Source organism: Canis aureus, chromosome 31 (genome assembly GCF_053574225.1).
Source record: "Canis aureus isolate CA01 chromosome 31, VMU_Caureus_v.1.0, whole genome shotgun sequence".
NCBI classification, from domain to species: Eukaryota; Metazoa; Chordata; class Mammalia; order Carnivora; family Canidae; genus Canis; species Canis aureus.
This window is the reverse complement of record NC_135641.1, coordinates 25,367,924-25,391,120: the sequence shown is the minus strand read 5'-3', so window position 1 is coordinate 25,391,120 and position 23,197 is coordinate 25,367,924. Positions and strand designations below refer to the sequence as shown.

At 39.7% G+C, this 23,197-nt stretch overlaps 1 protein-coding gene across 10 annotated transcripts in view; it reads right to left on the bottom strand.

The window, feature by feature from the left end:
* The window catches only part of LPP (LIM domain containing preferred translocation partner in lipoma), a 604,338-nt gene that overhangs the window by 375,748 nt on the left and 205,393 nt on the right, over window positions 1-23,197 (bottom strand). For all 10 annotated transcript variants that reach the window (XM_077880053.1, XM_077880050.1, XM_077880051.1 and 7 more), the window contains one exon: window positions 1,281-1,393. In XM_077880053.1, coding sequence (XP_077736179.1) covers window positions 1,281-1,393 — 113 coding nt within the window. The remainder of the gene's footprint in view (window positions 1-1,280; window positions 1,394-23,197) is intronic.

The following is a 23,197-nucleotide window of genomic DNA, read 5'->3' as shown; positions in this document are numbered from 1 at the left end:
TCAAATCATTGCTTAGGTGTCCCCCTCTCAGCAAAGGCTCTGGACCACCTTTCCTCCAACCCAGAGCCCTGATCTCATCCCAATGCACTTTGTATCAATGTAGGCATTTTGTTTCTATCAACCAGTTTCACTAACCTGTGGGTTTCAGGAGGGCAGGACCTTGTCTTTTTGCTATAGAATTCCTAGTGCTATAAAGGTATACACACAGGCACACGGAATATTTGCTGAATTAATGAATCATTTCTTCCTTTGTCTCTCCCAACCTAAAATTTAGGAGAAGGAAAGCCAGACAGTGGACTAAACCATTTAGGCAGTCCCCATGGCTTTTCCTCTCTAAAACTTACTATGGGAAATTGTAAATATATATCAAGGTAAACCAAATAACAGAATCAACCTCCATGCACTCAAGAATTACCAACTCATAACTAATCTTTCTTTCACCTTTTTTCTCACACATTAGCCCTTTACTCTTATTTTGAGGCAAATGCCAGACACCATTAATTTCCTTCCCAAATATATTGACGTTTCACTAAAAGATAAGGACTGGGTTCTTTTCTATATTATCTATAGTAACATCATCACCCATAAAACACAACAATAATTCTATAACTTTGTTATTTAGGTTTCTTTCCTGATATGAATAGTATTTAGTTGCCCAAATGCTGGCATCTGGTCACCAGTGGCTCTACATGATCAAAGGCTAAGTACTTCCATTGTTGCTTCTGATTCCAACCCTGAGTTACTTACAATCAACACTCTCTGGAGCACAAGACTTGTATATAATCAATACATACTGTAATATGCATCCTTGACCTCACTCAGAAAAGAATACCCCAAGAATGTTTGCTGGTGCTTAGGGTAGAAAGATGTGGCTGACCGATTAGGACCCATGGTGACCAATCAGAACCTTAAAATACCACTCTTACTCATGTAGAATGTACTGTTTGTGGATAGAGAAACAAAGCAATAAAAAAAGCATGCTTGGGTCCCCAGGATAAACAAGAAAATGTGGAATTCAGAACTGACACTCCTAAAAAAAAATGGCTTGCAGTTTCAAAACAAAATTAGTAGGTAAAAGGATTTCCGGAGCTTCAGAATGCAAGCCAGCAGAACTCTGAGAAGCTTCAGCTGGGGATGTTGCATTAAAGTACCTTAGCTCTCTGTGAGTTGTAAAGCTTTCTTTAGGCTCCGGATAAATGTTTATCCACCACAGAAACGATCACTGAATTCATGAGCTCCCTAGCATGGCCTATTAATATGACTTCAACCACAGATCTTACCTGTGCCCTGAAAGTACCTTCATCAAGAGGTGGTGGAGGAGGGAAGTTTCCAGGGCTGGATGGAAGAGCACCAGGATCATCTAGAGGTGGAGGGGGGGGCGGCAGAAAATCACCTACAGAAAGGAAATACACACATGAAGTTACTAGAGATGCAACTGTATAGCTCTCTTGCTCTCTCTCTCTTTTAAGATTTTATTTATTTATTCATGAGAGACACAGAGGGAGGAAGAGACACAGGCAGAAGGAGAAGCCAACTCCCCACTGAGCAGGGAGACTGATGTGGGACTTGATCCCACAACCCTGGGATCACGGCCTGAGCCAAAGGCAGATGCTCAACCCCCGAGCCACCCAGGTGTCCCTGTATAGCTCTCTCTTTTTTTTTTTTAAGATTTTATTTATTTATTCATGAGAGAGGGAGAGAGAGAGAGAAGGCACAGACACAGGCAGAGGGAGAAGCAGGCTCCGTGCAGGGAGCCTGACGTGGGACTCGATCCCAGGCTCCAGGATCAGGACCTGGACCCAAGGCGGCGCTAAACCGCTGAGCCACCCAGGCTGCCCTGTATAGCTCTCTTAAAACACATACATTTGCTGCCATTTTACTGCTTTCTCATTGGCCTTGACATATAATTTTTTGTCTTGTGGAGCAATTACTCCCTATTCTAGCTCTCTTCAGTTTAATTAGTAGTCTTAATTTTGAGAAGAATGAGGACCAGAGTTGCTTCTCAGAAGTGACATAAAAGCTGGTCTAAAGGGGTCAGGTATATTTAGCCAAAATAGGGAAGGTGTTTGGGGGCAGGGAGTAGATTGCTGAGGTGTGTAAAACTTGGTACTTATCTTCAGTAATGTTTTAATCAAGTAGAAGAGGAAAAAAATATGTACCTAAATAAAGACCATACAAGATAAAATATAGTAAGATGGAGAAACAAGCTCTTCTGGGAGCTAAGATAAAGGAAAGCTCATGTCTAGGTGGAGGAACCAAGGAAGGCTTCACCACAGCATGAAAATGGTCCCTGAACATTCTGATATGGACAGCAAGCCTACTTGGCAGAAAGACCAGCAACAGAGGCATAGGTTAAAATACTTTAGGGCCTGGAGAATAAGGAGCAAGTTATTAAGATAGCATAAATATAGGAATGTAAAATCATACTAATAGGTAATAAAAATACGTGCAGTGACAACAAAAAACTTTTAAGTATGTTGCACGTCTGGTCAGTAGTTTAAATTTTATCATGTACACAGTGGGGAGCCACCAAGCATTTCTGAGAAAAAAAAAAAAAAACTTGGTTGCAAAATGATTTACTAAAGACTAATCTAGAAGTACATGGAGGAGAGATTAGGAGAAATTAGAATAAAAAACATCTGATTTTGAAATCTATATACAATCCAGGCAGGAAGTTATGAGGAGTTAGCATATCAAGAAACCTCAAGATCACTGACCAAACAGGACAGCATACTAATGTTATGCTGTTGTAAGAGAGAGCATCTAATCTCTAAGATTTGAGGTGCAGATATAGGACTAAGAGCTCTATGGCTTTACGGCATGGAATTTTTAAAAAATACTTTGCAAAGAATCCTATTAGGAAAAGGAAATTTCCTTTTTTTTAAAAAAAATTCTCTATTTGTCTCTTTCTTTCTAAAAATAGTATTTAAATAATAATAAATAATATTTGTAGATAAGTAGCTTTTCTTTGCATTTTAGATGCTCAATACTTAATGGGAAGGCAGCAGGTTCTATCACTCAGTGAGCTGCTTTGGGATAATACCAAAATATTATGACGTAGGCCTTCAATAAAAAAGAATCTAAACGGCATAGTGGAAGGATGGTGGCTTGGATTCATTGTTCTGATACACCTTGGAGATGGTTCACTTGGGCCCTTTTTGCCCTATAAATAATAGTCTTAGAGTTGGAAGAGTAGCTGTTCAACCTAGCTCCCCACTATATTTAGGCTACCAACCAGTCAACACTATATTTAGAGTATTGTGCTTTATGGACCCATACTATACACCAATCACTGCTAAGATTTTTAAAGGTTACCACTTAGTCCTCCAACCCTCTGTGCTGATTGTTCTCAAATGTTAGAGGACACTAGGATCTCAGAAAGATCTAGTTAAACACAGATGGCTGTGTCCCACCCCCAGAGCTCCTGATTCTGTAGGTCCAGGGTGGGGTTTTAGAATGTGCATTTCTGGGATCCCTGGGTGGCGCAGTGGTTTAGCGCCTGCCTTTGGCCCAGGGCGCGATCCTGGAGACCAGGGATCGAATCCCACGTCAGGCTCCCGGTGCATGGAGCCTGCTTCTCCCTCTGCCTGTGTCTCTGCCTCTCTCTCTCTCTCTCTGTGACTATCATAAATAAATAAAAATTAAAAAAAAAAATTTAGAATGTGCATTTCTAATAAACACCCAGGTGATGCTGATGCTATTGGTCCTGGAACCACACTTGAGAACCACTGCATTTAAGTAAAGTATTACCTTAGTCCTATTTTTAGACCCCATAGGATTAGAAAGGTTAAATGACTTACATCACATAGAAACATTTCTGTTTCTCTTACCTTTTTGGGTGTGCATATCTGGAGACATGTTTTATCCATATCCTTATTAGGGTCATAAATCTCATAAACCTTCAATAACTCTACTCAGTGGTTCTAAACACTAGCTACTTACTAGAATCACCAAGAAAGTGTATCTAAAAATGCCGATGTCCAAATTCCATCGCACATCAATTTAATCAGGATCTTGGGAATGGGGGAAAGAAAATAGGGAGGAGGGGTCAGGTGCCAGTACTCCTTTAAAACCCGAATGAGTCTAATGGGCAGTCAGAATCAAGAAATTAACTTAGCCTTCCTTTGATCAAATACCGCACTAAAAAATATTTAACACTTGTTAAATAAAAAAGAATTGTCACCAAGTTCTTTTCTGCCTTGAAACGTCAGAACATATGAAAAGAACCCTCAAAATGAGATCTTAAGTCATCAGCATAGGAGGTCTAGGCTGATGGAGGCTGGTGCTACCAAATTCTAGTGCACAGCCTAATTTTCTGGTTCGAATGTTCTCTCTGGACCTATGTCTTCTTCATACCTAATTTAAAAGAGATTTCTGAGCTCCTTCTTATACATTACCACGTTTTATTGTCACAGAGACTGCTGAAGCATTGAACAGGCTCCCTGCAGAGAACCTGATGCAGGACTCGATCCCAGGACCCTGGGATCACGACCTGAGCTAAAGGCAGATGCTCAACTACTGAGCCATCCAAGGCTCCCTCCTGCCTATATTTTTAACACGAAAATTGAATATAAAGTGAGGCACAGGCTGACGACAGTCTTGGAAGGGTGAAACTACACAAAAGACTGACATATTGTATTTTTAAAAGAAATAACTTAAAAACAACAAACATCTAGACTGTCTATTCCAGGTGAATATTAGATTAAGATTTTTTAAAAGCCCTAGTAATAAGCTCATAATTATCACATAATTTTCAGTTTTTCAAGCTTGACCATCATAGGCCTCTTCCTTCATTCTTCGGAGTGCATCTCACATTTTAAAATGGTGTGGAGGAGCAGGTAAACGTCTAAAAAACAGACACCCACATGATGAAGGATAGAAAATGGGTCCAAAAAAGGGGGCGGGGAGAAAATGGGTCCTTTGGAGGGAAACATAACTAGTTGAGATAGCTAGAACGAAAAGCTCTTAATTACCTTAAATCAGACTAAGAACTGTTTCGAGAATTCTGATTTATGGTTCACCATTTTAACACATTAAGCAAAGGAAAATGCTTCTTAGTTGCAGGAAAAATAAGTCCACTTGAGAGAGAAGGCAAATTTCCATGTTTAAGGAAGAGGGCAAAATAGAAAGAACAAAAGAACAAAGTGCATGTGGTATGTGTGTCTGTGTCTCTGAACTTGCTGGGGGAGTGGGATCCTTTCCATTCTCACAGTTTTTTTCAAACAATGAGAAAGCACTGGGCTTAGAAACTCAGGTACCTGGGTGGTTCAGTGAGTTAAAGGTCTGCCTTTGGTTCAGGTCATGATCGTGGGATCCTGGGATCCAATCCAGCACCATGGTTGGGGGGGAGGGGGCGCTCCTTGCTTGGCAGGGAGTTTCTCCCTCTCCCTCTGGCTCACCCCCCACTCATCTCTCTCTCTCTCTCTCTAATAAATAAAATACTAAAAAAGAGAGAGAAAGAAGCAGCTCAGGTGGTGATTCGCCTAGAGAAAAACATCCGAAGAGAATCAGCTGCAGTAACTTGCAACTAGCAATGCTAAGCTGTAAACCTTCACATTAGTGCATGGCCTGTCCTCCTCCCCACTTGCCAGGGAAATCCAAATGGAACTTTTAGGCACTGTGAGTTAACGGGGCATTGAATAAATCAAGCAGGCAAGCCAAAAACAAACACACCATTAGGAAACTGCAACAATTCAGGGATACATAAAATCTAAGATAGAAACATTTAGTTTTAGAAGAAGGAGGGTAGTTCCAGCCACATGCCTACAAACTTGGTTTCCTCCTTACCCTTTTCCTCACCATCCAAAGCCTACCCACATACAAAATACATTTAGCCCTTGCCTGCCAGGTAAAACTCCGTATCATCGCAAAGAATTCTGCAAATATTCAAAAGATTTTTGCTTTGTGCCAGACGTAGCACCATGAGGCAGCTAAAGAGTGAGTGGTGTAAAAGTACATATTCCTGACTCTTAAATACTCTTTATGCCAACTCACTGCCATAAAATAGCCTGTAATGCATAGCATTAATTTGAAAAGCAAGTGAAGCAAATCTGCCAAGAACCCAGGCATGCATACTTTCTGCAGCTACCCTTGCTAGTCTAGGAGTTCAAAGGTGGTAGTACCGAGAAGTAGATATGGCTACATGCTGGGAGTTGAGTTTTCACCCACTACAGTTGCCCTAGGAACATGGTTTGGGCATGTATGAAAGGCATCTACCTACCTGCATGAAGAGCTCACTTATCTCTTTATAAAATAAAAGCCCCCATCAGCAGGGAAAAATAACAAGAATTTATTAGCAAAGGAGGTGATAAATGAGTAGTTAATATGTGATTGTAGTGAAAAAGCACAAGGGAATAATTAACTCAGATCATCAGTGAAGTCTGAATTAATTTACTGCACTTAAAAAAAAAAAGCACCGTTCTTTTCCTTCTTCAAGCATATCCATGTACAGCTGCACATGGGAAGAAGGAGAGTAGTTCCATACACAGGGATTCACACAGCAGCCCCTTTTGTGCCTCGTACACAGTTCAGATCTATCACAGCATCTATAATACCTGGTTGCATTTAGCTGTTTATGGCCATTCTCTCCTCCTGCAAACTGAAGCTCCTAAGAAGTAAAGCCCACTTACAGTTTCTTTCTATCTCCACATCTTGGCATTAAGTTTCGGCCATGGTTACACTCTCAGTAAATGTAGGCTGAATAACTAACATACAGAAAGTCATTTAATTACTTAATTGATGTGTTCTTGTTGTTGTTGTTGTTGTTCTTAAATGGTCTGATGCAGGGATGCCTGGGTGGCTCAGTGGTTAAGCTCGTCTGCCGCCTTTGGCTCAGGGTGTGACCCCGGAGTCCCAGGATCGAATCCCACATCGGATTCCCTGCATGGAGCCTGCTTCTCCCTCTGCCTATGTCTCTGCCTCTCTCTCTCTCTCTCTCTCTCTCTCTCTCTCTGTGTGTGTCTCTCATGAATGAATGGATGAATTAATTAATAAATTTTAAAAATCTAAAAAAAATGGTCTGATGCCTCACATGTTGTTCAAATATCAATGTTCAAAAGACCCAGAGTCTGATAAAATGCAGACTCTGAGAATGTGTGGGATGAGGCCTGAGATTCTGCAGTTTTTAAAGACTTTATTCACTTCTTTGAGAGAGAAAGAGAACACGAGTGTACAAGCACATAAGTAAGGGAAGGGGCAGAGGGAGAAGCAGACTCCCCGCTGAGCAGGGAGCCTGATGTGGGGCTCGATCCCAGGACCCCAGAGCAAGACCTAGCCCAAAGCAGATGTTTACCCTACTGAGCCACACAGATTCTGCTTTTCTAAATGCTTGCCAGGTGATGAGGCTGCAGATCCATGCACAGTACATGGAGACACATGGCTGTTTTTAGGGCTCTTCCAATTGGCAGCTGTTGATTCTCCAACTTTCTTATGGTGCATACATTTTAGTGGTTTAAGGAAATAAACATTAAGGTAAATATAAATAAAACCACTTAGGGGCTTCTCAAATTAATTATTTAAATTATGAGTGCATAAGAGATTGGGCTGGAACACACACACACACACACACACACACACAGAAAAATGTAATTACAGTGACCAAATCATAAGCTTCCAGTAAAAACAGATTCATTTCTGTTTATAGTAACTAATAGAGAACAGAAATAGGTTCAAAAGAAAATAATACAAAACCCCAGCCCTAAAACTTGAAACACAAACCCCAGCTCTACCCCTCATTTCAATACTACCATCTCATGTTCAGCCTCCCTCACCAGTGAAATGTGGATGACCATATCGACTTCCCTGTGTCACTCTGCAGATCAAAGAAGTTAAAAAGTGATCCTGAATCTTTTTTGACCACAACCCAGAGTAAAGAAACAACCTTTTTATATCATGACACAATATCACTACTTGGACATATCCAAATATGTATGTAACTGAAACAAGGGTCTCAGGAAACCATACTTACTGCATGTAAGGCATAGAGCAATTTCTAGGAGATCTATTTGTTTAAAAAGTGTTGGTTATGGAATAACCACAACTAAAGTGATTGTGACCTATAAATGGCCTCAACTCCCAGCCAAAACATGACTAAGCTAATTTACATGTGACTTGTATAATGTCTACATAACCGGTGATGACTCTTGCTGCTTTCCACGTCTGCACAAGAGGGCAACTCAGACTGAAGCTGCCTACTCAAGAGACAGAGTCTGAGAAGGCAAAGCTCTCTGAATAGGTTGGGAAGATGGAGTGGACGACAAAGCAAAGGTAACAGGAGGGTCAGTTTCCCTAGGTAACTTGAGTAGCATCACTCTTGCAGTGTTCTCTTCAGAGATGAGAGACAATTTATTACAAAACAAAGCAATTAAAGGCCCTTTACAATTTCATCCTCAACCCCATCTTCACTTTATATTAAACACATTTGCCACCAAGGAAACTACACCAGAAAGCACATTGACTGGAATATTTTATAAATGAAGCATTCACAGGGTGCCTGGCTGGCTCAGTCTACAGAGCATGCAACTCCTACTCTCGGGGTCTTGAGTTTGAGCTCCACAATGGGTGTGTTTACTTAAAAAAAAAAAAAGAAGAAGAAACACTCATGGTAGAGGATAGCATGACAGCATGTATAATGGTAACATTTGCATGAAAACATATACACATGTATTGTCATGGATTATCTTTTAAACAGATTCCAAAGAAATTGTCAACAGCAAGTTGCCTCTATGAAGAAGTCGAATTTTGTCACTAGGGAACAAGAGTGGAAAAGAAACTTACTTCTCATTATATAAAATTTAAACCTCCTATTATTTTACCCATTTATATGTTTTAATTCCAGAATATTAACATATAGTGTTATTATATTAGTTTCAGTTATACAATATAGTGAGTCAACACCACCTGCCCTCTGGTAACCATCAGTTTGTTCTCTATAGTTAAGAGTCGGCTTCTTGGTCTGTCTCTTTTTTCCTTTGTTCATTTATTTTATTTCTAAAATTGCTTCATATGAGTGAAAATTTATGCTATTTTTAATTTTTTTTTATTTAAACTCAATTTAATTAACATATAGTGCATTATTATTTTCAGAGATAGAATTTAGAGATTCATCAGTTGCATGTAACACCCAGGGCTCATTACCTCAAGTGCCCTCCTTAATGCCCATGACCCATTTGCAGCAACCCTCAGTTTGTTTCACATAGTTGAGTCTCTTATGGTGTGTCTCCCTCCCTGATTTCATCTTACTTTAAGAAACAAACCAGATGAACATAGGGGAAGGGAGGGAAAAATATATGCTATTTTAAAAATAACACATATACACAAAACCAAAGAGAAATTTTCAGTACCTAGCAATGTGTCATCTGCAAATATTGAGCTGAATAAGGTTTTAAAAACCGTCAGGAAATACTGGAACATGGCAGAGGTCAAGAAACCCTTGAGGATAAGTAAGTCCCATTGAATGCATCACCTCTCAGCCTTCTCAATCTATTTATTACCCATTGGTCACAACTAAAAATATGAAAGAATTGCCCTGACTTAGTCAACCAGTAGTCTGTAGTAGAGAGGATAAAATGCCTGTTTATCCTAGAGCCAAAGCCTATGTACCATCTCAGGGTGACCTCAGATCTCTGTCCTAGAAAGACATTGAGCCTCCTGGAGCTATTAATAAAGTGGCTCGTGTACTCCCATTTTGCTCTGTTCCTTGAGTGTGCAAGCCCCTTTGAGAACTCTCTGGGAGAAGTGATAATTATCAGGGCAAGGCAGGGCATTCCCAGTTCCCTGTCCTCACCAACCAAATAGCAACCCCAGCAGCCCGCCTTAAATGATGCATCTTCATCTGTAAATGAGAAGATACGTGACCTTAACCAAGTGATTTTAATTCCTTAGATCTCACACTAGACATTTTTGGAGTTCAGGCTTTTATTATACATAATTACACATTAGAAAATTAACCTTTCTATTTTCCTTCCATTTTTATTTTCTGCTACTTAACTAAAAAACAGATTGTTGATTCTGATAGTACTTAATCTTCTAAGCAATATCATTTAAATGAGAGGATTAAGATTAAAAACAGTGATGAAACACAATACCGACAATGAAATAGGAAAATCTGCACTTTATGCAATTCATATAAAAATAGAGCAGTGTTAAGGATAAAACTTTTTTCAAGAAAATTTGACAACAGGTATCAAGAGCCCTAAAATATTTATATACTTTGATGCAGCAACACCACTTTTAAGAAATTATTCTACAAAAGAAGTAACTGAAGAGTATATAGAAAAGCACGTTAAAGAATCTTCAATACAATTAAATATAATGGAGATAATCAGAATGTTCATCAATAAAGTACTGTTTAAAAAATCAACTGTGGTCAATCCCACATTGGAAAATTGTATAGCCACCAAAATAATTATTTTAATCTAAATCTGACATCTATTTATTCACTGATTGAGTGCCTTTTATGTACCAGGCATTATTCTAGACACGAGGGGGGAATCAAACAGCAAGAACAAAGAAACAATAAAATAAAAAGTGCTGCACTCATGGAATTTATATTCTATCAGAAGGATAAGAGTACTTAAAAATAAATTAAATAAAACATAATATCAAATGGCGATTGGCACTATGGAAATACGGAGCAAGAAAGTCAAGTGAGTGTGCTAGGGTGGAGGTGGAATGCCACAATTTTTAAGAAGGTTGGGAAATGCCTCCCCACTGTGGTATTTGAACAAAGACTTAAATCTAGCGAGGGAGTGAGTCATGGAGTATCTAGGAGAAGAACATGAAGAACTTTCTGACATATTATGTGAGGAAAATAGTATTTATCACGTGGTCCTATTTTTGTAGAAACCTGTATGCTAACAATGGCTGTCTAGAGCTTAAGGGATGAGTTGTGGTTTTCTTCTTTTTAATCCTTCTCCTTTTGGTTCAACTGTTATACAAGAAATGTGAATTAAAGACATGCATTTTTTAAAAGTCGAAGGAAGACACTGTGAAATGAATCGCAGAATCTACTCAAACCCAGTGTTTAATTTTAATGTGCCACTATATTTACCCAAGCCCAAATGTAATGTCTCCGTCATCTTTCTAAATAACTTAGCTTGAAATGTTCATTGTGATTCTCAAATTAAAAGCAAGAAGAATTATTTATACTAAAGTGCATATAGTCTCCCTGATTTTCAAATTAAAGGTTTCACTCTTCAATTCACTAATACAGAATCCCTGGGTCTTCACGGAATTCAGCAATCCTCGTGCTTCACCACAAATAAATTGTCTGTACGAAGGTGAAGCACCTGAGTGCATCACATCGAAACATACTGCATTTCTCTATTATTCTGTGGTTTCCATTTGTTGGAAACAAATTTAATTTCTTAGACAAAAGCACTGAATGATTTTCAAGGAATATGAACTAAGGAGGACAGTCTGGTTCTATAAATGGAGTAGAACCAGAACTAGCATTCTGAATCCACCAATTGTCATCTGTCCTACAAAACATGTTAATTGCTACCCAAACAACAAACCACACCATATATTTTGATTTCCAAAGATGGGCACTCAAAATGAATAGGGCAATGGCTTAATAAATAACTTGAAGCATCAGTCTTCTACCACCTATTGAACTATCTTCAGCCCCAATACCAAAAAGTGAAATTCTCTCAGTTCAAAATTGAAATAAAAATTAAATTTCAGGGCAGCCTGGGTGGCTCAGTGGTTTAGCACCGCCTTCGGCCCAGGGCCTGATCCTGGAGACCCAGGATCAAGTCCCACGTCAGGCTCCCTGCATGAAGCCTGCTTCTCCCTGTGCCTGTGTCTCTGCCTCTCTCTCTCTCTCTTTCTCTCTCTCTCTCCCTCTCTCTCTCTCTCTCCCTCTCTCTCTCTCTCTCTGTGTGTCTCATGAATAAATAAATAAAATCTTTAAAAAAATTAAATTTCATGTTGTGGACAGAGAATGAGGCAACGGTCCAGGGAAACAACAACAACAAAATCTTCATTTACTACTGAAAAAGAAAGCTGGAAAACAAATATCAGTAATGCTGAGAGAGGATTCCAAAAATACCCCTTTCTTTTGGAGATTGGCTACAACAGGGTGATATCCTTTGAGACCAGAAGCCTACCTTTCCCCCAAAGATGGTGATGAAGCTTGAGGGAGTGAGTTTTCACAATAAAAACACTTGAAATATCTCGGCTAACTTATTCCATCACTGCTGTATATGGATAGAGTAAACCATGCCCACTTTGAAGACAACAGAGCTCTCTTTCCTGCCTTAGCTCTATTAGAACACGTATTCTGCTCTTTGTTAGTTTAATGACATATTTATTGGTTTCTCCTACCAGACTAGAAATTCCTTGAAGACAGACTCTGTTTCACTGATCTCTATATAGAGCATATATAACATATAGGAGACAGCAAATGGTAGTAATATGGTTTTTGTAAATTATCATTATTACAAATCTGTATTATATTAACCTGAATTGATCTCTGAAAAAATGAGCACATGTATTTTTACCAAGGACAACTTTGCCCCTTTTCAGTGATTGACATAAAGGTCCATACAGTACAGTACTGATGGGCCACAGGTCCCACAAGGTGCTAACATCAGTCTTAAAATAGCCACCGAGTTTTGCTATTGGTGGTAGTAGTGATGCTTTTACACATTACCCTACTCAGAGCATCTCCTCAAGATACTCACATTCAAGGAAGTCCACATTCCTAAGTCATCTCCTGCATATGGGGGCATCCTAGCCTCCAGAAACCCTGCATCACATGTATTGTCTCGGTCTTTCTTCTGCAATAAAATATTTGTAGATATGTCTCATATCTAAAGTATCTATATCCAACAAGGTATCTCAAAACTTCTTGAAAAACCCTCCAGGAATTTTGAACCCAGAACTCTTCCCATAAGTGAGAAATGGAAATGGAGGAACAGGGAAATGAAGGAAGATGGGGGAGAGTGTCACATGGATAGAATCTCAAAATGTCAGTCCTCGTGTTGAAACTAATCCGACTTTTAACTGAGGGAGTACATCAGAATCTCATGGGGCACTTCCTTCTTCTACTACATGCACCCAGGCCCCCACTCTAGAATTCTTAAATCAGAATCTTGGGGTTGGGATGGAGATACAAGCATCTTGATAAGCTTCCCTATATTCTGATGTGTAGCCCTGCCTAACAGTTATTGACCTGCATGAAAAACCAAGACTAAGGAACTGGCCTAGGTTCAAGAAGACTAAGGAGACAAGATAACAAAATGTAGCTTGTGATTCTGGATAGGATCCTAGACCAGAAAAAAAGGTGATTAAGTAGGGCAATTAATGAAATCTGAATAAAGTCTACACACTAGTTACTAGCATTGTGTCATTGTATTAATTGCCTGGTTTTCGTACCTTTTCTATGATTGTGTAAGACGTCAACAACTGGGAAACCGGAAAGACTAAGCGAAAACCCTTCATACTATTTTTCAGTGTTTGTGTACAGTCTGATATTATTTTGGAATGAAAAGTCAAATTTATTTTTAAACCTTAGGGATAAAAAGTAACTTCCCTTGTCCGATAACTTTATCTTATAGATGGAGGACCAGTGTAGTGAAGAGAAACTCCCAAGTGGTATAGAACCATACCAAAAAAATCCACTGTGACTCCAAATATCCTAACTTCCAATAAGGACACATTTGCCACAGTAAATGATAGTGTGAGACTCTGAGACCTGTTGGGAATAAGAAGGAAACTTGTTCTGTTCCTGTAACTTCAGAAGACTATGGTGAAGAGAAGGGACTCTTACTATTTAGGAGACCTGGAAGAGATGGATCAGGAACATGTAAAACGTCTTCAACTAAATCCAGCCTGACTGCAACCTGAATAAGGCAGTAATCTTGGCTTGATGATCAGCAGCAGTGAAATCCCATAAAGCTTCCTGCTTCCCATTCTGGACCCATTCCCCTGCTTCAGGAGACTCCCTGAGGATGAGAATGGCTACATGGCACCAGGGACTTTCTATGATTTCTCTAGTCTTCATCTTTTCTTGCACAAAGGACTTCAAATTCTTCTCACTGAGAAATTCTTGTTACTATTTATACAAAATGATGCCAACCATTACTCACTCTCCTTCAACCCTGCCATTTCATCTAGACTGAGGCTTAGCAAATGCATAAATGCTTTAAAAATAATCAAATAGAGACACTCATTTCATTTCAAGGTGGTTGTTTTTTGGCATGATTTTTTTTTTCCAAAGGAGTACTAGAGCTGACAGGTACTTGCTCTAAAAATTTACTTCACCATCTGCTAACTGAAATATTGCTTTCACGGATTTATATTGTATTAAAAGGTCACTGGCTGTTTAAGACTTAAACAGTTTTAATCATTCTAAAAGTCTCTTAACAGTAAGAAAAGGAAGCTCAGAACAAACAGCAGCAGGGACTCTAATTAAAAGGGCCAATTCATCTAATTTTATTTGGGGTTAATTATTCAGGATTCACTCTTTGATGTGTAAGGAATAGCAATTAGTAATTTTAGTGATTTGAGAATCATTGGAGGTGTAATCAGTAAAAATGAGTGAGTGTTTACAACACAAGATGGTGAATTACTCTCTCAGCTGGAGAACAGGAACATTAGGCTCCAAGAGATCAAGGCTAAGGATTTCAGACCCTAGTAATAACAGTCACTTCAAAATAAAACACATGTCAACAGCATCTAGCATTCTGTTTGTTCTTAGCTAAGGCAAGGCACAGAAGCTTCACAAATTACCTTTAACCACATCTCCATCTTTGCCGCTGTCCCCAACCACTTCCTTCTATTTGGCTCTTGCCACCATGGTAACCATAAATGCATTACATTGAAAAAGCAATTCTAAATGAATATACCAGTTATAAGCAACATAAGACCCAGAATAATCATGGCACCCACTTATTCCATGTCTGCATCTCTGATCTCTACCGGGATCTCTAGCTCAGTGCTCAAAACTGAAGACAGATATCCTAACTCACACATCTGCTTACCTTCCCTTGTGTCTTCTATGTTTCTATTTCCTTTATTATGATTTTCCTAATCATACAGGGTGGGAGAAAGCTCCTTTTCTCTATTTTTTGTCCCACCACCCTCACTGAATACAGCAAGCTTTATTGAATTATATCAAATTGTCCATTTACTACTCTCCACCTCTCCTGCCACCCAAATAATCAATGCCTCATTACCTCTTAGCGAGGCTTAATAAACAGCCTAAATGGTTTCCATTATTCCTTACTTAGTTCGTTCCAACTAATCTTAGATACTGTGGCCAGATTGAAAACATCCATTGGTCCCCCAAAAGCCAAAACAAATTTTGAAAAAGGACAAAGTTGGAGGGTTCTCCCGTTCTGATTTCAAAACTCACCACAAAGCTATAGTAATCAACAACGTGGTGCTGGCACAAAACAGACATACAGACCAATGGAAATGGCACAGAGAGCCTAGAAATAAGCCCTTCCGTATATGGCCAATTGAGTCTATGGCAACTACTGGAGTCTTGGAGAATTATGGTTTGGGGGTATTATGTGTTTCCTGAGACTTGACAGGACCTCCTCCTGGCCCGGCAGTGTCCTTAAACAGGATGGGCCTCCTGGGAGGCAATGGAGAGAAACTTGACAAGCTCGGTTCACTTTATCCTCTCCTAGAATGCTCTGGTGAGTATGCATTCCTTGAGATTATTGCTGCACACAGCAGCTCTGGCAGGTTTGTACTTTAGAATGCTAAAGCTCCTAAACCACATTCCCAGTAATCTGCCTGACGGCTTCTCCTGGCTTCCCTGACTACAAGAATTTGTTCATGCCTTGTCTCCTTCAGGACTTCCCTCTCTAATATGTCTTCATGGCAGAACACAAGTTATTCTTGGAGGCCCAGGCCACCTGCCAACCCCACATAGCCTTCTTTGGCTGACCCCCCGACAAGGGCACCTTCCCACCTCTCACCCTCTGCAGCACCTCTAAAGCACTTCCACGGTGTGTCTTGTTAAGAATATAGGAGCCATTCACCTTACTTTACTGCGCGCTCCTTGAGAGGACACGGCACGTATGATTCAGCACTCTAACCCAATAGTACCTCTTTCCAATGCTTCAGAGTTGAGATTGAAAAGAGTTAAGAAAATATTTGCCAAGTGGGTATATGCCTGCATTCTTGACAACTACAAGTTGAATCTTACCCAAATAAATTATTCTTTAGATGAACCTGAAAAACTGAGTGGCTATCATTCTCAAAATATGTGTGTGGCATGGTATGATGTGGGGTGTGTGTGCGTGTGTGTGGGGGGGGAAGAGAGAGGGAGAGGAAGAAAAAGAGAGGGAGAGAGAAAGAAGGTGAGGGAGAGAGGCTTAAAGACAGAGAGGCATGAGAGAGATTGAAAGATTGAGAAAGAAATTCAACTGAACATCCCCATGGGGATGATTTCTATAAACAGAACATGCTATTGAACAGTGACTCGGTTAGCTGACTTAGAAATATAAAAGAAATAGCACTGTGGTATTAAAATACATCACTTACAGTCACACCTAAACTATTTACTAGCTGTATGAATTTGGCCAAATCATGAAACTTCCAAGTCTCAATTTTTTTTTTTGTCAGATGAGAGTAACAGCACTTGTCTTGTATACTGCCCAGGGTTGTGCAGACCAGATAGATAAAAAAGTTAAAAATAATTTTAAAATCATAATGTCCTACACAAATATAAATTACTTTTACTTTGAGGTGACTCTCGATGCAACTTGACCATAAAACCTTTCTTCACATTTAGAAACTCAAATAAAAAGTGGAATTATTAACTGGGTAAACACTATAATTTTAATATGGTTCTTCATATACAATGGTTCCAAAGAGTTAGGGATAAAAGCAGAGGGAGAGAAAGAAGGAGAGAGAAAGAGAGAGAGAGAGAGGAGCATGAGTAACTAAAACAATAGCAAAATGACATCCTAGCAGTCAAAATAAACAAATATTGTGCTCTCCCTGGAATGTTTAGAAATCTTGGAAAGGAACTATGTAAGGAGCCCTAAGGTGGCACTATCTTGGCACATCAAGTACTTCCACGACTGATTAACCCAACATTTCCTTGGGTCTGGAAGTATTACTAGGTCAGTTTTTTTAATGGACAAACTGTTCCTGAATAATTTTTAAGACACAAACAGCTATTGTGACGAATCAATCCAAGGGTCAGTTTTGTCCTCAAAACCCAGTGAAAGAGCCAAGTCAAAAACAACCAAAACAAGCACAACCAGGCAGTCAGGCCAATAAGAACATCTCCAAATCCCAGCACCCTTTGCTTGGTTCTGGATGGGCTCTTCCTTGCCCACTGTGTTTGGCAAACCTACTCCCCACCCCAACTACCATGGGCATGTCCCACAGGAGTAGCAAACATCAAAAGGCCTGCAATAGATTTATTGGATGGTTATCATCTGTGAACTTATGTTCTTTGAATGAGAACAGAAAATTCAAAAAGTAATCTCTGAAAAAAATCAAGTTTTGTCTCTAGGGAGGCACTCCAAGAAAAACCCCATTCCTTGTACTTCATTCATTCTGCTTTCTTCACTGCCTCCCATTAGGAAGCCATGTGATGGAAGACAGTCCCAAATGCAAAGCTTGGTGACGTGTTCTGGGCAGAAATTCAGGCACCTTGTTATTTTAGCAGACCCGGTCTGGCTGCCCAAAGACATAATTTAGCTGAGTGAGAAACTTGTCCCCTCCCCTCCCGCTTCATCTGGCCAGTTGCCTCGGAAGGTCTTTCATTCCAGAGGGCAATGGATGTATTGCTCCCTTTCATTTCTCCAACCGTAGTTCCAGCTCTCAGAGTTTCAAGTTCAGTGAGCTCAGCCTTGGCATTCAAGGATCTCCTTATGTCTCATCTTAAGAGCATTTGTCCCAGGTCTGTTTGCCAAGGACATGGTGGCAGTTCCCTTCCTGGCACTGGAGTCTGCAATATTATGCTGCTTCTTATTAAACAGACCCATCCCATCACTTGAGTTACCTCTCCAAGTCCTACTGGCACTTTCATGGCTTAACTGGCACCAACGGTACAACTTTATAAACCCACAAAATCATCAGATTAGAAGGGAATGAGAATGGGGGGGGGGGGAGAGGAGGGTCTGCTAGTCCGCAGGGTAGCAAACAATAGCCAAATGGTCAAATCCAGCCCACTTCTTATTTTTGTAAATAAAGTTTTATTGAAACATAGCTACAGTCATTAATTTATTTATCATCCATGGCTGTTTTTGTATTCTGCTAGCAGACCTGAGTGGTTGAGACAAAGACATTTTAGCAAGCAAAACCTAAAATGTTTTCTATCCAGACTTACCGAAAAGTTTGCCAACCCCAATCTAGTCCCGAAACTCATTTTACAGATGAGAAGATAGATAGACTCAGTAAGGTTAAACAATGTTCTCAGGGAGTAAGTAAAATTTGCAAAAGCACAGTAACGAAGGCAGTGCCGGGCAGATGGTTTATACACAGTCAGGAAATACTAGTTCTCTCTAGTGTTTGACAGGAAATTTTATGTTTCTTAAATGTGGAACTGTGTTAGGATGATTTTTTTTTTTTTTTAGAAAAATATCATTGCCCATGAGAAATGTATTTGTCTAGAGGGGAGAACGGACATATAAACAGAGAATTTCAACATAATATTGTATGTGTCGGTTTTCTATTGTTTCTGCAACAGATGACCACGTACAATTGTTTAAGTAACATGCATTTATTAGTTTACAGTTCTAAAAATCAGAAGGCTGTCATGGGTAACACTAGGTTAAAATCAGTGTGACACCAGGGTTGCATTCCTTCTTGGAGTCTCTACATAGAATCCATATCCTTGTCTTTCTAGCTTCTACAAGTGCCCTTGTTCCTTGGCTTGTGACCTTCTCCCTCCATCTTCAAAGCCAGAAAAGCCTACTGAGTTCTTTCTCATATCACTCCAAAACCTCTTGTTTCCACAGTCTAAGGCCCACTCAGATCCTTGGATAATTTCCCTATCTTAAAGTAAATTGATTAGCAGCCTTAATTCCATCTGCAACCTGGATTCCTCTCTGCAATATAACCCTACACATTCACAGGTTCCAGAGATTAAGAAGTGAACGTCTTTGGGGTCCATTACTGTGCTAACCGCAAGGTGCCGTAAAGAAAGGAAGCATGCACACAGTGCTACAAACCTCAAAAGATAATCCATCAGCACAAGAGCCACTGTGTAGACATGAGCAAAAGCACTTTCATGGCACAAGTTTTCTAGAATTTTCTATAATTTTCTGAAAATTTCATCATATTTTAGTGTAGTTATATATATATTTTTAGTATATATATATATATATATATATATATATACTAAAAATAGTTCCACTGGATTCCAAACACATTGTTCTTTATTTTTGCAACTAGCATCTTGATGCCACATTTACAAAAAGAGAAACAAAACAAAACCCTATTAGATCTTAGGCTAGAAATTTTGAGAAGCAGGTTTGAACAAGAACGCAACAAAACTACCCACATACGCTCCCTGTGGGATTGCTCTCCTAAGCCCCACTTTGTGGATAAGGAGACTCAGAAAGACCAGAAACCTTCTCACACAGACCACAGCTAAAGCCCAGAGAAAGTTCCTTCATCTCTCTGCATCTCATAAACGGAATGAGAGACACCATGTCATGTTTCTGTGATGATTTATATGTCAATGCCCTTAAAGCGGGTGGGGAATGGATACATCTATTACTCTGAGAAAAATGAGTGTTATGATTTAGCAAAGAAGCAGAGCTAGATACAGCATATACCTGAGATGATAGAAATGTTTCATTTCAAGTATGTTTACCACTTCAGACAAAAATATAACTAAGGCTAAAAGACATAAAAATAGAGCCTCTACTGTTTTTATGATATAGAAAGGAAAATTATATTTGTTTAGAAAAAAAATAGGAAGAGTCCCAAAGAAATATTAATGAACATCTATCAACAGAGTGTGACTGCAATTACAGATCCTGAGGCATACCAGAGAAACCACCTCATTGGAGAAGAAAGAAATCATCTAGTTTGAGAATGTGTGAGTGCCAAATAGCTGGAAATGTTCAAGTAGAGGCAAGAAGACTACTTGACATGAATATTATAAAGGAGATTTGGCCTTTATAAATCCAAGTAACTTGGTAAATGGCATTGTTTTCAAAGATTTTATTTATTTATTCATGAGAGACACACAGAGAGAGGCCGAGACATAGGCAGACAGAAAGGAGACTCTCCGCGGGGAGCCCCATACGGAACTCTATCCCAGAACCCCAAAATCGTGCCCTGAGCAAAAGGCAGACGCTCAACCACTGAGGCACCCAGGAGTCCCTGGTAAATGGCCCTTACAGCACCGATAGCTTCTGATTCCATGACTCAAAATCTAAGAGCCAATTAATGACAATGAGAGACTCAGGCTTTTCTTAATGCTTATGGTCAGAAAATGCCCCCCAGTGCCATGACTAGACAGTCACCTTAACTGCAAGTAGGTGCTTACCAAGAATAGGACATAAAAATAATTCTCCAGGCAAGATCAGACAAAAAGCAACTTGTAATGTGGATAATAATACCCATGTCTGACCCTGACTACCATGTGTCACTGCCCCATTGAAAATGAAGCTATTTATGTTCCAAGTTTCCTGACAAGCTATGTTCTACTCACTATCAGGCCACAATTCTCCAAAAGACAGATGGGTACTGACCTAGTGGTGTGAAGGAGGACACCTAGGCTGTCAACCCTTTGCCCATCCTACCCATCCTCCGAAGGAACCCATAAACTTTCTTCATGAAAACAGCCTATTCCCTTTAACTTAACAGGTACATAAAGGTCTGGAAGAAAGACTTCAGAACACGTGAGAACTTTCTGACCCAACCCCTGTGAACCGAGATGGAGGTGAGGCAACCATATTTCTTAAATTCAGGTGTACACATTTCTACCCTTCACAATTAAAAAAAAAAAAAAAAAAGTAAAATACCAAATTACCAAGACGGAAAATCCCCACTGTAAACAACTAGAGCTACCCAGAAGAGAAAAACAAGACAGCCAGTCACAGGAGCTGAATGCCCTCCTGTTAAGAGAAAATATATACACATTCCCACGCTGAACCCTCTCCTTGTGAATAGAGCTCAAGGTGCAGGAAATAGTTTGATAGAGACATTATATTACTTAGACAAAACCAAACTAGATTATCTGTTTGTTTATTAGATTATGGCTTTAGGCACATTGTTCTTTGCTAAGAGCTCTTGACAAGAGCCGATGCACACATTCTTTGGAATGAAGGCTTTTGTGAGAGTATTTTATGGTACTTAGGCTCTTGAAAAGACTTGTGAATGCTGTCACACCAGAGGATTAAACCCAATCTTTGGGGCCACCACATTAGGAGGGTCCAGTTCACTTCGCACAGCCTTAACTAGGACATGTGAGCTATCTCGGCCATGACACCAAATGGTTCTAACTCACTCACTGTGGAATTTCTCATGTTAACCCCCACCCACTCATCTTAGTCACAAACCACACACAGGATAAGTACCAACGGATGAAAATGAAAGCAGAGTCCTCCAGAAATGGAATTCAGTAAGGTTTCATTTCTATCTATCATTACATGGGGGAGATATGCTCTTGGTTTTATTTTTATTTAAATTTCATTCAGGGACATTCTTAAGACAATAAATAAATTCCCGGAACATATCACACCATACGTTCTGATTCCATACTTTTTTAACTGAATAAAAGATCACGGTATCCACTTGGGGTCTAGTCTGTTTTCCTCTAAGCCTTCATAGTTTTCGTAGTAAGGCTTTTTCTGCATTGAATCTGGATCTGCAATTAAACCAGTGAGAACTTTGAACCAGTGAGTTCAAAGAGTCCCATTCGGAGCTTCCTTAACATTTAAAGGACGCCCAGTGGCAGGTAGTTTGTCCCAAACCAACAGACATAAAACATAAGAAGACTAACTAACTAAAAACAGGAGGACGTCTGATAATTCATTCAAACACCCTCAGCCTTTATTTCTCTCATATTTAAGGGCCTGGGCTGTGGAGTGTCTACTAATCCCTTCAGTTATAAAATAGGTATAATAAGTATACCATCCATTCTTATGGTCAATACTTTGTCATCTTACTGCTCTATTGATTAATGTTTTTGACACTGTGGTATCTCAATGTCTTATCAATCACAAATAATATTTTAGGGCAGGGTTTTTTGCACTAAAACATACAGAAACCAACAAAGCACACCTTGACCCTTACTCTTTTTCCCCAAACCTTCCATTTGGTAAACTATGCAGTCCAATGCTATATGGTAGAACTTTCTGCTATTTTGAAAATGTTCTATACTGTGCCATGTGTGGCTACCGAGCACTTGGAATGTGGCCACTGATGAGGGACTACTTCTGTTTAAGTTTAATTCATTTAGATTCAAATTCAAATTCCTACCTACTTAATCACACTTTGCAGATTTAGTCATATGAGACTTAACATGGTTTGCTCCATTCCCCATCCCCCTCCCCCCCAAAAAAACTGCTACAAAAGCAAGAAATCAAACTTTTCTGTCTGATTCAAGGTGACATAAAATTTATTAATTAATTAAACTTTATGAAAGATTTTACATTAAGAGCCAGAAACTGGAACCACATATTTATTTAACTCTTATTAAAATTCTTTGGGAAGAAGAACCATGCCTTTCTCTCAAAACTGCAAATTCAATACTATGGCAAGCACAATCACAAGGGGAGACTGTGCATGGGAACAGTTTTCTCAGCATGCACTGGTATAATGCAAAGGAGAAAGCATCCCAGAGAAAAGCCCCAGGGGCCAGTGCTGGCTCTGTCATGGGCCTGCTGTAATCCTGGGACACATTTGTCCACAAGCCAGTTCTCATGCTTCAGGGATGTAAAAGTTGCTCAGGAAAGCCTAGCACGGATCAGGCAATGAATATAAGCTGGTGAAAGCCTATTTTTCATCTCACCAAAAGGTAGAACACCAAAAAGACCATGCAGCCAGAGAAGTTTCCACTCATGTCCTATCCTAGCCATGACTAGCAGCAGGCTGCCCATATCCTTGGAAACAGAGGAAAGCAGAACTGAACTCATGCAGGTCCTCTGTCTTTTTAAAGTTACTACCCAGGTGGCTAAGAAAATCTCAAATGAAATTGGCAGAGGGGACGTGTTTATAAAAGAATGGACAGGGACGCCTGGGTGGCTCAGAGGTTGAGCATCTG